This window comes from Diadema antillarum, unplaced genomic scaffold (genome assembly GCF_040938485.1).
Source record: "Diadema antillarum isolate AM-2024a unplaced genomic scaffold, OU_Dant_1.0 seq00000140_RagTag, whole genome shotgun sequence".
NCBI lineage: Eukaryota > Metazoa > Echinodermata > Echinoidea > Diadematoida > Diadematidae > Diadema > Diadema antillarum.
In genome coordinates, this window is record NW_027271217.1 from 25,806 (window position 1) to 42,399 (window position 16,594).

General features: G+C 39.5%; 1 protein-coding gene across 1 annotated transcript in view; it reads right to left on the reverse strand.

Annotated features, from left to right (window-relative positions):
* The window catches only part of LOC139727665 (insulin-degrading enzyme-like), a 29,654-nt gene extending 13,859 nt beyond the window's left edge, over positions 1-15,795 (reverse strand). The window contains exons 1-13 of the mRNA XM_071638644.1: positions 15,722-15,795; positions 14,321-14,526; positions 12,177-12,253; positions 9,498-9,524; positions 8,987-9,090; positions 8,559-8,728; positions 7,025-7,147; positions 5,688-5,800; positions 4,556-4,645; positions 3,714-3,879; positions 1,633-1,805; positions 1,197-1,300; positions 543-645 (exon numbers count right to left, since the gene is read on the reverse strand). Of these exons, the coding sequence (XP_071494745.1) occupies positions 543-645; positions 1,197-1,300; positions 1,633-1,805; positions 3,714-3,879; positions 4,556-4,645; positions 5,688-5,800; positions 7,025-7,147; positions 8,559-8,728; positions 8,987-9,090; positions 9,498-9,524; positions 12,177-12,253; positions 14,321-14,526; positions 15,722-15,780 (1,515 nt within the window). The 5' untranslated portion in view covers positions 15,781-15,795. The remainder of the gene's footprint in view (positions 1-542; positions 646-1,196; positions 1,301-1,632; positions 1,806-3,713; positions 3,880-4,555; positions 4,646-5,687; positions 5,801-7,024; positions 7,148-8,558; positions 8,729-8,986; positions 9,091-9,497; positions 9,525-12,176; positions 12,254-14,320; positions 14,527-15,721) is intronic.
* Positions 15,796-16,594: the final 799 nt, after the last annotated feature.

Here is a 16,594-nt window from a genome sequence, read left to right on the forward strand (position 1 = left end):
GGTGAAAAGAAAGCCTTCAACCATAACTCTTGTCTAAAAGTTATTGAAGTGCTAAACAATCACTACATGCATGGCTAGTAAACACTGGTAATGCCAAAATGACATCATCTTGATATGTATACAAAGCCATTTCTGTACATTTCAGTGACTAAACTGAATACCATAATTCATTTCACTATACTAATGAAGTGTGTACCCTATGAGGCATAATTGTTTGAGCACTCTGGAACACTGTCTTTAGCAGTTTTTGTTTGTTTGTTGGGCGATTTACAATCTGATTATGATTTGCGACAGTGTAAAAAACAAACAAACAAAAACAAAACATACAGGCGTAAACACATATGAGAATCAACACAGAAGGCAGTCAATGCTTTAATACATACTTGTCAACCTGATAAATTTCAGAAGTGATGACACATAAGACCTGAATTTGAACAGCTTCAATGACTTTGACACTTATTATGCCATTTCGTACCAATCCTGTCTGTGTGCTAGTTTGTTTTTCTGGGTTTTTCTCTTCACCAAGGCATGTATCTCCTTACCTGAATGACGGCTGGTTCAATTCCCCTAACGTTGTACTGTGTCTGATACCATTTCTCTGTGTTTTCTGTCTGTCCCTCAAATGACTTCGATACAACTGCTACTCTGAAATGGAAACAAACCAGGCAGCATGACAGGCACAGTGATGCTAATACCATTTTATTCTTGTATCAGTACTTCAGTCTCCTGCACTTTATCTGTGTGATTTCAGCTGGATATGAGACGGCAGTGTCCACTGGACACTAAAAGTACCATTATTTTCCAAATGTACTCTATCTTCTTACACAGCTAGTTTGATTCTTAGACCTCATGTAATGATTGGTGTTGCCCTTTATGAATATTTGAGAAACTCATTCACAAACTGATTGACAAATTGCTCTAGATCAACATAAATGAGCACTGAATTAAACACTGATCAAGTCAGTGCTTATTTATGTCGATGTAGGGCAATTTGGCAATCAGTTGCAATGAAAAACATCTAGACACAAGAATTTCAGGAATCATTCAAATATGTTTTCAAATAGAAAGTGAGTAGAAATATGAAAATGGATAGATGGACAGCAGTTGGGTTTCATTCTCAGTCTCTACAAACGGCAAGGAAAAAGAAGTTGATTGAAGTGGGGCCGCTTTCGTACACTGATGATAGTCACTCTCACCTTATGTTTTCTGGAGTGAGTTTGTGGAGGACCATGTTGATGAGGTCAGGTCTGAAGTCGGGCATCAGGTAAGGAGCACTGAGGACCTCCTCCATCGGGTACTCCTGCACCAAATGTGAATATCACTGGTAATATTAATACTGGCACTAGTTAGGATCACATGGTGCTGTCCTAACTTTAGGGAGACTTATAGTTCGTATCAGGTCAATCCCTCCCCCCCTGTAAGAACATAACTTAAAGACTTAAATCTTGTCCATGGATTATGTAACTTTTATTGTGCACATGCTGGTGACACTGGTACTCCAACAGACATCAAATAACAAATGCACTCTGATGCATCCATTTGCAAGCTATGCTCAATTCACGCCTATATAAAGTGTTTGTGCATTTGGAGACCAAACTGTATCATGAGTAGGTATCGAAGGAAGAGCCTCACATGCAAAAGGTGAGCAATCTTTGTGACGTATCCTGCCGGTCTCTCCTTGTCCTTGAACCTGAACCTCATGGCGTCCAGGTCTCGGCATTCTTCGTGGACCCACCTCTGTGGTCCCTCCTTCCTCAGCATGTTCAGGTACTGGAACATGTGGGTGATGATGTCATCTACGTGGTCTGAAACATCCAGAGAACATGAGAAATGTGAGTAGACACAATACAATGTGTATGTCAAATCTTCATAGTTTAGCCTCCTTTTCCATGTTTGTGTAGTTATGAATGAAGTGGAGATGTCTCCCTATTTACAAGTATGGTTACTGTTATTAGTAAACCCTTTGTGTTCACCCCAAACCCCAAACAGAAGGAATAAGTGTTGTGGTCAAGTCAATTATACTGCTATACACAATATAAGACATCACACAGTCTTTACTTTGTCAAAAAGTGTATCAAGTCAGCTTTTTGCATCAAAACAAACTTTTCTCTGTTTCCTTACCAATACATGTATCTCAATTATGCATTTCTATAAGTTGACCTGTTTTAAATATACATTTACATGCAAACTCTATGAAGAATTATGGTGCTTACACTACAGAGACGATGCAACACAATGGAACATTCAACTGAAAATGTAATATCTTTGGTGACAAAACAATGTGTGAGATGTGAGACATGAAAAGTTATTTCCTCATTCTGCTGCTGATAATCTCACAGAGTCACTACCCTCCAAGGCATGCCTCCCCGTTAAACTCACCAAGGTCTTCATAACTGTTACCATAGCAAACTATAGATCTGTGACGCAAATGCAAGGACGACGCTAATTGGGCATAAAAAAATGATATTCTGCATATCTGCGAGACAGCAGTTTCCATTGTCCAACCTGGGAGGCTGCATCGTCTGAAGGCCATCACACACTTTACGACTTTTGGTCACAAGACTGACCGACTTTAGATCTGAAATAAATCACACTAGCCTCAGAATAAATATGCTTGTTTATTTCAGATCCACAGTCGGTTAGTCATGTGACCAAAAGTCGTATAAGTCTGTGGTGGCCTTAAGAGTTGGCGTCCCAAATCTAAAGCTAAATATAAATCTCTTTACCCCACCTTGCCCTCAACTCATCCAACCTCTCCTCACAGACACACTTTCACCATATCATTCAGCTTTATATGATCCCATCCAAGCCTCATCTCATCTGAGCTCTTATCACAAACACAATCTCATCATTGCAACTGATTGACAAATTGCCCTACATCGACGTAAATAAGCACTGAATTGATCAGTGTTCTAGTAGTAGCCATGATAAAAAATCATGGGCGTACATACTCGAGCAGGATTCGAACCTACGACCTCCTGATCACCGAACAGGCGTCATCTCCACTAGACCACCGAGCTTTCGCCCAAAAGCAAGTGTTGGTTCTAAACCTTATACAGCATGCAGCGGGTACTGCCCTGTTATTCAAATTCACGAATTTCTTCCGTCGAGATGTTTTTCATTGCAACTGATTGACAAATTGCCCTACATCGACGTAAATAAGCATTGAATTAATCAGTGTTTTAGTAGTAGCCATGATAAAAATCATGGGCGTACATACTCGAGCGATGATCAGGAGGTCGTAGGTTCGAATCCTGCTCGAGTATGTACGCCCATGATTTTTTATCATGGCTACTACTAAAACACTGATCAATTCAGTGCTTATTTACGTCGATGTAGGGCAATTTGTCAATCAGTTGCAATGAAAAACATCTCGATGGAAGAAATTCATGAATTTGAATAACAATCTCATCATGTCATCAATCTCTTCACCCCATCCAAGCTTTAACTCATCCACGTTCTCCTCAGAGATAGTCTAACCATATATTCTCTTTCTAGGCCCCACCCCATCCTCAACTCATCTAAGCTCTCAATCTCTTGTCCCCATCAAAACTTTAAATCTCTCTCCCCAGCTCTCCCCAAAGACACAATCTTATTTTGTCACCCATCACTAGACCCAACAAAAACCTTAACTCATTCAAGCTCCCCTCACAGACCCAGTCTCTCCATGCAGTAAATCTCTAGACCACGCCTCCCTCACAAAGTCAACTCACCTAGGCCCTCCTCACTCAGGTCCACATTGATGATGAAGAAGGCAAATCCCTTGGCACCATCCTTCTCTCCTCCACAGAGTGTGTTGACCCATCCCCGGGCCTTCAGCTCTGACAGGAGGCTCCCAGGGCCTTCATGCCCGACAAGGTGGCCCAGATAATGGGCCGGCTGCATAAAAGAGAGACCCACGAGATATGACAGCATGTTTCTACTACCACTGATCTCACAATTTTCATAAGGAAGGCAAGGTTATCCAAATTTTTGAAGCCTTGGTTTTTAAAATGTCAAGGTCAAGCAAGTGCAGAGTTGCTGATGATAATAAAGGCTGTCTTCTCTTGTTTACATCACACTCATCATCTCTATTCATTGATGCATCGCTGACAAGTCTTTGTAGTCTATACACAAAGTGGCAAAAAAAAAAACCCACCTTATTTGGCTATGATTTCCAATCTCCTTGGCATTTTAACAATGAATGCAGGTAACTGTAGTATGGTGAGATATAGTATGATGATGCAGTGTGCTATCAGGTGGACTTTTCTGCATGAGATGTTCAATAAATGACCCATCCATTTTCCACCAGAAGCTCAGCACACCTAACATTCCATTTGCCCAGGAATGAATAGAAACGAAGGTCAAAGATGTGTTGACATGCAATTACAATTGACCTGCGAGTCAGCAGGTCATGCGCGGGAAAGAAAAACGAAGAAAATGTTACTGAATAGAAATAATGATCATTGATTTAAGAGCAAAATAGGTGTATGCATGGTAAAACCTAATTGCAAGCAGCAGACATATGCATGATAGAGACGACATGAGATTGGGGGTCTACGCTATTTAAACTCACCTTTGACTTGTAATGCTCACTGAGGTCAGGAATGGGAAAACTGACATTGAGCTGCCTCAGATCTTTGACGGGAACAACATCGAATCTGACCTGTAGACACAGAGGAAGCATGATGTAAAGTATAAAGATAATAATAAAAAGACATAACACCAGCTTGTACGCACATTCTACATACTGCTGTCACACAGCACTGCATGGGACAGGAGCTGGTATGATACTTATTAAGTCTGGATGCAAATGACATACAATAGAGACAAATCCACAACAGATTTTTGTTTGCAACTGATTGACAAATTGCCCTACATCGCAATTTGTTAATCAGTTGCAATGAAAACATCTCGATGGAAGAATTTCAAAGATTTTTGTTTGCTGTTCAAATTCCTGAAAAACAAACAAACAACAAAATAAACACCTTCAAAGAATTTGGTTTGGTTTTGGCTTTCTAAAGCATAAGTTGTAAATGTTGTTTGTTTGTCTATCTGACTGCACATTTCTTGGCTTGTGTGCTTAGTGTTTTTTGTTTTTGTTTTTGCTTCGTTGGGAGGGTAAGTAATATCTTGTGACCATTCTTATGGAGCCATCATATTCAAAGCAAAAATAATTCACACATCCTACATGATTATTCTTATACTTATGACAGCACTTGACAATAACAGTGGTCCAGGGCCATTATAAATTGATGTTAGGCCACCAAATTTCCGAAAAGGTTATTTTTTTGGTGGCCCGATCAGGCAATAATGGCTGGCAACTTGGCATTAATGATTTATAATCTAAACACTTATGTAGCACTTCGGATTAAAAATGTAAGACTTCATCTGATGGTAACTTTGATTACTATCAGACAATGCTGCTCTAAAACATTTCCACTGTTACACATTATTTGTCACAATCTCTGAAAAGTGTGTTCAGAACCTTGCAACCCTATTTCATTTCTGATTTCGTGGCCTACATTCATTTGGTCTATTATCAAAAACATTCCAAAGTCCATGTAAAAAGTAAAAATCAAGGATATCTCAACAAATGTACTGACTGCTTGCAAAGTGAATGATTAGGACATACACTGCACACAACTGGAGAATTATACACACACAAAAAAAGTGTCCAACAAGGACTTGGCATTTGTTATAGTCACCTGAAGCTGCTCCTCTCCATAGGGATGTTGCTGCCACTCTGGTACCTTGACATCCTTGTTTTCCACATTTGCAAACAGCTCTGTGACTGTGGATGTCAGTTCATCAAGACTTTCTGGAAGAGAGATGATCAGTATAGACGACATAAAGTGGCATATCACCGGCAAAGCTAGTACATGTAAGTGTGATATACACTGTGTTAGAAGTGTAGCTATTGACACGAAGTGGTCTAACACTGGTAAACCTAGTGTAATATAAATTGTGCTAGAAATGTAGCTATTGATATTAAGTGGCATAACACCGGTAGTGTAATATAGATTGTGCTGGAAATGTAGCTATTGACATGAAGTGGAAAAACACCGGTAAAGCTAGTGTAATATAGATTGTGCTAGAAATGTAGCTATTGACATGAAGTGGAAAAACACCAGTAAAGCTAGTGTAATATATAGATTGTGCTAGAAATGTAGCTACTGAAATGAAGTGGCATAACACTGGTAAAGATAGTGTTACATAGATTGTCCTAGAAATGTAGCTACAATGTTATTCAGTATGTGTCCTGAAGTGGCCTAAAAAAATGCAATGACTTCTAGCCTGCCTTCGCTGTTCATGCATGGCTACCATGCTGCTGCTGCTGCTATGTATTTATAGCTGGCAGCATCTGAATGGGCATGAATCACCACAAAAAAGTCAAGAGTGCTGTGGAAAAGTCTCTCTGCACTGTAAGATCTGGGTCTCGATATAGATCATATCATATCAGCCTGTGCAAAATTTGGTGTCATACTGCAAATCAATAAAAGCAAATGTCTAGAACAGAAATGATTAGCCAACACCTGCTAACTCTTCCCATTCCCCTGAATACCCTCAAGAAATAATATGCTCTATTACTGCTGCCCTCCTTTGCTTCAAAATTTTTTCCACCACTGTATTAAAAACTTCCAGGTGAAACTAAAGAATATCTTAAAAAAAAAAAAATCTCTATTAGATGAATATTGCATTTGCCTCAACAAAACACAAATTGAAAAACTGTTAAAACGTTGCCTCATAAGGGGTGACATGTTACTCTTCAGATCGCTGATGATCAATGCATATACAGGCAACTCCTGTTATAACCATGTCCTCGGACCGGCTGTTTTCTTCAGTTATATCTTAAGATATATCTTTAGATATATATAGATGATAACTCTGGGACCTGAATTTTAACTTCATTGTAACAAGAATTTAGTTGAAACTGCATGTGTCATAACAGCAGTGCACTGTATCAATCAAAACAGTTTTTCTTCCCCATGTGTCTCTCGCTTATCTGTGAAGGTATTTCCTAAACACCAATGTTTGGCCTCACCTCTGCCAAGCAGGGCCAGTCCCATGATGTTTGAAGAGTAGAAGTCGTCGTGGAACTTGAGCAGCTGTTCACGCACATCGATGTTCTTTGTCTGTGGGATGGTCACGAGTGTCTCTTTGTTTCCTGCAAGGAAGATAGTGGCAGTTATTGAAAGTACTTCAGCAAAACACCTCTCCATTTTCAGGACAACTTTTGTGACTAGAATGGTTGACATGCCATGACAAATTGACACAAACATCAAGCATAAAGTAATAACAATCTTAAAGTTTCACAAGTGGGTTTTTGGTTGTCGTTTGTTTTTATACAAAAGAGCAATAATAGGTGTATGTCACCATACAATGTAAATGCAAGAAGTGATAACATCCTTATCTAATGCCTCTTCCACTGATTGGTCAATACAAATCTTTTCAAAATCCTGATTATGGTCTAAAGCATAGCTAATACCTGTCTTCCTACTTCAAGGACCTACACTATGCAATGCAAATGCATGTTGACTTGTGTTAATTTACACTGTATCCCTCAACATCACTTATCTGGCCAAATGGATATGAGCCATATGTATTTAGTTTCATCATAGTTTTCCTGTTTTTTTCTTCTGATTACTCAGAAAAAACAAACAAACATGCTTTCAAATTGAGATACTGCAGATGACATCATTTGTCCATCATTGCATAATTACTAATCAATACTTTTAACAAAAGACATTGGAATGCACATTCACCTAAACTGAGCATAACTTACTGGTACATGTTTCTGTAAAATGTTTTTTGTTAAGCATAACTTACAATTTATATAGATGTATCTATGGTATTTATGCCGTTTTGAAACTAAGGCTTGTAATGCCATTATGAAAAGGTTAAAGGTCCCTGTAAACTTAAAGGACAAGTTCACCTTCATAAACATAAGGATTGAGAAAATGCAACAATATTAGTAGAACACATCAGTGAAAGTTTGAGGAAAATTGGACAGTCGGTGCAGAAGTTATGAATTTTTTAAATTTTTGTGTTGGAACCGCTGGATAAGGAGACTACTGCAGCTTGTGAGTCATATGCGTACAACAGTATAAAGAAAATATAAAAGAAAATTCAACATATTTTCACTTTTTCGCATAATAAAAGAGCAATTGACTTGCCTCTTTCTAAAGGCAGGGGGAATAATATTACCCATAACATTTATCGGTAACGAGTCAGGGGAATGTGTACTTTTTTCAAAAGATGGAATTTTGTGAAATTCTCTTTATATTTTCCTAATATTGTTGTACGCATGTGACATCTAAGTTATTCATACACTGCAGTAGTCTTCTCATCCAGCGGGTACTGCAAAAAAAATTCAAAAATTCATAACTTTTGAACGGATTGTCTGATTTTCCTCAAACTTTCAATGATGTGTTCTACTAATATTGCTACATTCTCTCAATCCTTATGTTTATGAAGGTGAACTTGTCCTTTAATACAAACAGTCAGTATGTTCATTTTCCAGTTTAATAGTCTGGCATGCTTATCTTGGCTGTACAAATGTATGCTGCATGACCCACCTGTGTTAAACTTGCTGTAAGGGTGTGTCGGAATGACCGTGGACTTTTCAAGCTGGAACAGCCGCCACGAGTCCGCTTTGAGGTTCTTGTCATTCTCTGAGTCCACCGCATTGACCTCCCTGTCTTGGGAGTCCTGGTTGAAGAGCGGGGAGTGGAAGAACTGGGCAAACCTGGTGTGACAAAACACAAAAGTGGTATGACACTACATGTAAGTAACATCGATATTTAGACATTCTCATTGATGTTTAGCACTAACCATATCAATGACGTGGGTTTATGGCTTAATGAATAAGTACCAATGGAATACTTCACACCGTAAATTAACAAATGATGAAAATACCTGCTCAAAAACAGTGTTGTCCTCTCAAAAGAGGATAGAATTGCTCTCTACATTTCACAACAGTTTTGAAGCACAAAGTACTACTCACCTATCCAGGGCACCCTCTACATGTTCATGTGAGATATCGAAGTAGAAGTTGGTGTGCTCGCCACTTGTGTATGCATTCGCAAATCCTCCATGCTCATTGAGAAACTAGAAGAGAGATACAAGTTGGAAACTTAGCACGAACGTACTGACATAGACTTAAAAGCTGCATTGTGTGCCTTTTGAGCAGTAAGGGTACCGTGAAAAAGAGACAATGTATTCCAAGAGCATTGCAAACTAAATAAAATTCATACAGGGTATGCACCTTTCAAAAATCATGAATTTTGTAATTTGGCCAGGATATTACATGTAAGTCTCTTTAAATCAATAAAGATTTTAGTATTTTTTTTTTTCATTACTCATATTCAAACAATTATGAGATATGACCAGTACATCACATATTTTCTGATTTCTATGCACATTTATGAAAACAACTCATCCCCCACCAATCCAACAAAAAAAAAAAGAAAAGAAAAGAAAAAGAAAAGAATTTTACAGTAAAAATTATGACGTACCTGAGTGTAGGCATTTTCCGATGGATACTGTCCAGATGAGATGCAGGGCAAAAAGACACAATTCATCATTACATAACTCGTGGATAGAAGATGGGCAAAGCAAGGATTTTTTTTTTCAACATGCTCACCTAGTGTGTACATACAATGTAAATAATTAACATATACATTGTATCTGTGAGACGTACAAAGAGTGTGACATGAAATACAAACAACTAAATCTTTCTCATATCATTCAGCTAGCCAAAAGCTTAAAAACAATGAGAGGTATTGTAGAAAATAAATCAGGCCAATAACTATCAGTTGGACATTAACTGGTATAGAATAGCTTATCAGCTACTTTTGTAGATTAAAAAAAAATGCATGACCTTTGAAAGAAAGAACATTTCAGATGCCTCAATGGTATTTTACTGGACAAAGGTTTTATAAACAACTTTGATTATGATATCTGAGCACATGAATGTCAAATGGCTGGATACATGTAAGCACAAAAGAAGCATCAAGTTATAGCCTACAATTCAAACGGTATAGTTCTAAATTGAATGTACAGTCAACCTTGTTTAAAGTCAAATCTACTTGGACTAGAGAAATAATTTTGGCTTCCAAAAATTCAACTTTAACCCGTTTAGGACGGACTGATTTTGCTACAACACGCATTTCCCATAGACACCTGCCCGAGTATACTCGGGACTCGTCCTCAACGGGTTAAAGAGACATTGAAATCAATAGAATCTAAGGACAAGAGGACATAGACCCCATTTACAGTGCGAGGCTCGGCCGCGACCGTGCCCAGTCCCGCTTCAGTGTAAACGCGCAGAAGGCCAAATGCGAGGCCAAAATTGGCCTTGCATTTGGCCTCGCTCTGGAGGTGGTCTCGGGCCCGGCCTTTTCTTGGTGTAAACACAAACTGGGCCAAATGCGCGGCCAATTGCGCGGCCAATTTTAGTCTGGCTTCCAAACCCTCTGCCTGTATCTTTCGCTATTCAGATAATAACCCCCTCAACGTCGAAAACTAGTATAGTTTAAGGTGTTTTGTCCTGCAGAGGATTCTTTCCTTCGGCAAAGGCCTTTGCCCGAATGGCGACTTCGTCGCCACGGAATTCATTTTAATAGCAAAGGGTCTGAAAACCAGACAATACCAAATTGCATTTGTTTACAAGCAGAGCGCCACTACGACAAAATATTGAAAGGTTTGAATCAAAAGCGCGGCCGAGCCCAGCAGTGTAAATGGACAAAATTGCGGGGCTCGGCTGCGCAATTGAGGCCGGGCTCGGCTGCAGCCGAGCCCGGCCCCGCACTGTAAACGAGGTCATAAAAAGACTTTCGCCTCAGTGAAATTCAACCTATGCAACATCGACTTTTAAAAGCAAGGTTGACTGTATTTATGAAATGTAAATTTAAAGAAAATTCAACTCTAATATGATAATTCAGGGAATGCATTTACAATCATATATTCTTCACATTCCTTTGAATCATTACTACTAATGACAGGGTAGTATAGTGGACAAATATCAACTTAAAACCGAAAAATTTCTTCAATTTGAAGACTTACGGTTGTACCAGTAAAGTTGAAGTATTGACAATAGGGTTCGTGCAACGTTTAGTTCTGCCAATAGTCCCTTTCTGTTCGAAATGATGACTTAATATGACTCGGTCCAGAGGAACCTGGGAGAGCTACACAGAATGGACTGCCAGCGCATGCGCACACATCAACCCTTATCCATTGACTGGATAAGATGTCTGTGTGCGCATGCGCTGGCCGTCATTTCAGTGTAGTTCTCCAGCGGGTCCCACGTTCCTCTGGATCGAGTCACATTAAGTCATCAATTCGAACAGAAAGGGACTATTGGTAGAACTAAATGTTGCACTAACCCTGTTGTCAATACTTCAACTTCACTGTAAGTCTTCAAATTGAAGAAATTTTTTGATTTCAAGTTGATATTTGTCCGCTATACTACTCTGTCATGATCCTGAATGCTACAGTGCGCAGCCCCATTACGCTATGCGTATGGGGCTGCTGGTCATAATAGTGACTATGCATCTTTGTACACCAGGTTAGGCTTTACTGCCTGTTCAGACCTTCCCCCCCCCCTCCTTCACTTATGCTCTTGCTATTCCTCTCTTTTCCTATTATTAATCATGTTCTATCTTGTTCACCATTGCCTCCCTATTCATCTTATTCTTCACAGGTTGCCCCTCCGCCCCCCCCCCCCCTTATTAATCCTTGGGCTCACTACTGGCCCACTTCTGCCTTTTGTCTGTTCACTCCCTGACTTTAATCCCACTCCCTTTACACTTGTTCATTTTGAGCTCCCTGCCTTTGACTTCTAAATCAACTCTTTTGTTTTCTTTGTTCTGTGTCCTGAGCCCTCCCCTTATTAGGCTTGTTGAGTGTAGTCCTTATAATGTCACTGCTTTAACTACATGCTTGTCATTTTGCCTTTGATGAAGATTCTACCTGGACCGAAAGCTCGAGCCCCTTCTGAATACATTTTTAACCAAAACTGACTGGAATATGTGATTTTCTCAAATATCACTGATGTGCTCTACTAAATGTAATATTTCTGCATACACTAAATCCACACAATGGTAAATATGTTACATGGTAAGACTCCTTTTAACAAGATTTCTTCACATTAATTTGCAGCCATGCAGGAGTAAACTTCATCTCTCTGTACTAACCTTTGCTGTTCCAAGAAATAGCATGTGCTCCAAGAAATGGGCAAGGCCAGGAACATCCCACGGATCTGACAGTGAGCCTTAGCGACACGTAAAAGACAGAAACCACAACATGGTTGTGAGAGTTAAAATGATGATACTATTGTGGTGGCTCACTTTAAGACTGAAAACATTGTTAGATAGTGTTTTTAACCCCTTTAGAATGGGCTGATTTTGCTATGACAAGCATTTCCCACAGACACCTGCCCGAGCATAGTCAGGACTCGTCTTCAACAGATTAGATTACCATCTGTACGTGTAGCTACAATACTGTGTACATGCACAATTCACATGACATATACATGATGTACATTGTTACATCACTTAAGTAATGAAATACAAATTCATACAGTTGTAGAAAACACCAACCCATTTTTTTATCCTGCTATCATTTTATCCTGCTATCATGATCATCATTTGTTAGAATTACCAAGAGGCACAGGAAAGGACAGCTCACTTCATGACCATGAGATTGCCACAGCAGCTTTGAAATGCAACTAATTAGCGATAAAAGGCTGTACATATCATATATGAGAGCCAAGGTAAATCTTTTGTTTTTCATAATTAGTGAGGAGTCATATTTTCTCTTCAGACCCCCCTGCCTTTTGTGCAAATGACAAGCAATTAACATAAACAGGATATATGGACGAAATTTCTATTGGATTTTAACGCAGTACCACACATAAAAAAAGGAAATTGATGAAATAATAGAGTTGAATTTTTAAAATGTTTACAAAGGTCGGTGATAATTGCCATGATCACATCCATCAAGGGATGATGTCATGACCTTGTAAGACTCCCATAACCTTGCACACAAATCCTTGCTAAATTTTTTCTTTTGACATTTGTTCAACAAGAACTTATACGGTATGAATCAGATTGTTCTACTATATAGTTTTAATGACTTTAAAGATATACCGGTACTGTACAGTACTGAAGTATCTCTGTTACGTGTACATATCTTTGCTGTTCAAACCAAAGCAAAACTTACGGTCATTAATTCAACTTCAACACCTTATCTACCATTAAAACTCAAATTTTGGCTGATACCATTTTTCCTTCTAATGCACGCTAACACTTCTGAATTCTACAACTCCCTGTTATTTGTTGTCTGATTTAAATGAAAGTTTTATTACGATTTACTGCACTACTGTCACCTTGTCAATAAAGTTAAATTTTCCTCCAAACATTTGTGAAGGTTAAACAATGTTTGCTTCACATACCCTACCATCACTAGACCACAAATGTGATATCTTCAAATAGATTTTTTATTTATTTATTTATTATTATTATTTTTTTTTTTGGGGGGGGGGTGGGGTTGTAGCATAATCTCCTTAAGTGCCTATCACACAAGCATAAAAAACAGAGCCATCTCCCGTTCTCCCGCTTGAGATTTAATTTCTCCCGCTTGAAATGATTTACTTCATTTCATTGTGTGTTGAAAAATAAGCCTTAAATAGCGTGAGAGAGCATATAGAACCCTAGACCGCAAGGGACTTTGCGCTCGTGATGTGCGCAAGTTGGAGTCTCCCGTTTGCTATGGATTTCAGGCGGGAGAATCTCCAGATCAGAAAGTGCTTGGAGTTGGAGTCTCTGACAAAAGTACATGTTTTATAGCACTGATGACACTGAACATGACATTGCTTTTATACGTATAATGAACGTTGACAATGAACATCAGTGTATTTTTTATACTAACTGTATACGCCACATATTTTGTGAGGTTTTTATTTTCGTAAATCTCGCAAGCCGGGTGCCATTCACGAAAGTAAAGACACTTGAAAATAATGACTCTGATCCCGATATGAATGTGATGCACATACACTGTACATTATGTATATCATTCTCTGTTCAGTACAGTACTCCACAATCACAAATTTAACCACTTGCGAAATCGTTGGGAAGTCCCGATTCGCAAAATTTTAGACTCCCTAAATGTATGGTGTATAAGAGAGAAAAAAGTGCATGCATACTTGTACATGTTCCTAACAATTCTAGAAACTTTGGAGCACTTGATAACATAATACAATATGAATGTGCTCCCATGCAGTATACAAAGTAGTTTAATTCTGATGCCATTTTGCTTGAAACTAGGATGACTGTCTTACCAACGTGAACGTCAAGGGCAGCAGCTGCTTTCTCTGTTGTTGGGTCGCTAATGAGGATGATCTTCATGCCATTGGTCAGCTGAAGCCCTCGGTAGGCACGCTTGTCTTCAGCCGACTTGACCACATTGTCATAGCAACGTGCTATGGCGGGGTTGGATGGAGCAGTCATGGCTGTTGCTGAAAGATTGTGGACTGTCCTGCTTGAACTACCAAAAAGAAGGATGTTATCTTAATCTCTTTTGTTCAGTGTAGAGATTTAATGTTTAAATCAACTCTTGAAGTATTTTCATGCTATAAATGTACAAATACATTGGTACATTTACTGTCCCTCATTGTAAGACTACACCTTTTCTCCAGTCAGTCAACCTTTGTATTACGTGGATCTTGACATGGTAAATCATACATGTACACACACATAATGCAAACACATTATAAACATATCTGCACAATGGATGTACAATGTAATGCATTTATATAACATTGATTGGAGGGCTTAATTTAAGTTTATGAAATCAATATTGAAAATGAGAATTGAACGAGGAATTCTTAGGCAGATGTTTGAAATGTATCATGTTTGAAATGAGGAATACGGTATATGATAAGCTGAGACTGAGAACATGTGGTATTACAGTGATTACAGATCAATGTGAAATTTCGAAACATCATTCATCAATGGCAATGCATAAATTACGGAATGAGTAATCCTCATTATTTCTGTTGTTTTGTGCGTGTAGATACCTACTATCTACCAGAAACAACCAAACAATTGAAACTAACTGTGAAATATAGGGCTTAATTTGTCTAATTTGTTTGTGATGTCCCATGCGTTACTGGTGCAAAATAGCTTGGACTTGCCCATCTATCTTGCCGGAGCTACGGAGATAGTCCCGCGGAGACTGCGCCGTGTCTGGCTTCACGGAATCCCCTTGGGCCTTACCTTTTATACTTTACCGATAGCTGTTTAATACTACTAGTGTACATGGACATGATGTAGTAGTAGGGACTCTAGTAGGGTGCCTACTCGTAGGATAGGACAGCCGAAACATATCAATGATAAAAAAAGAACACCTCCGCACAGACGGATTTTTCTGTCTCTCTGATCTACACCTCGTAGGCCTACCTGTATTAACCTGTAAATCAACAACTGCTGAAATACTGCATGTAGTACGACAGGACAGGTCAAGCAAACACGGTTATTCCCAGCCAGCTAGCGGGTACCGATACCGGGCCGGGTAGGTGTGAACCAACAAGGCCCGGCACATGCTACGATTTAAACCGTAACTACTCTGCATGATCTGAGAATTAAATTTCCGTTCCTAAACTCTGGTCCAATTCATTCTCGAGCACATAAACACACAAAAGTTCAAAATAACATGCAGATTTTCCTGACACCGTACTTACCTCCCTGTCGGCTTTCCTGACGTGCTTAAAACTCTGTGCAATGTGCGGATACGGTACATTGATTCCGATTTCCCTTACAGCTTCTCTCCCACGCAGAGGTCTTGCATGCAATGAATTGCAATAATGAAGTCAGCCGAGGTGTAGTCCCACCGGTTCGTTTACGTTGTGATGCCCACACAGAGATCACTCTAACAGCTTGTATCGGCATTCGTCGCAGATCTAGCTACATACTCAGACCTACCAGTATTTGACCAGGAAGGTGGAGCCGAAAGTACGCCGCGGCGTAGCCAAGCGGGGGTGGGGGGGGGGGGGGGGGGGGGGGTGGGTTGACCAGATTTGACCGGGGATTTGGAAGGTGGGCAAAAAATGAAAGATTGCATGTTCAATAGTCAATAGTATTGCAGAGACTCCAACCCAAAGCACCTTCTGATCTGGAGATTTCCCGCCTGAAACCCCTAGCAAACGGGCGGGAGACTCCAAGTTGATGTGTGCGAAGCGCGAAGTTCCTAGGGTTCTTGATGCTCTCTGGTGCTATTAAAGGCTTTTTTTTTTTCAACATACAAAAGCAATAAGTAAAAAATCCTTTCCAACGGGAGACACAGAGCCAGGGCGGGAGAAATTAAATCTCAAGCGGCAGAACGGGAGATTTTGCAAAATTGGTTTTCGGCGGGAGATCTCCCGTCGAAAACAGAGTTGGAATCTCTGATACTGTATGCATGTGCATGAAGCCGCTCCCTTTCAACCTGTTACATGCTATCAATTAAGTTGATGTCTTTTTCAATACATGCATTTCACTCAAAGTTACGAGCACCAGATCGTTGAATTTCAATTCTAGAATAGCAACATCTCTGTTGCGTGGAAGGGGATACCCCT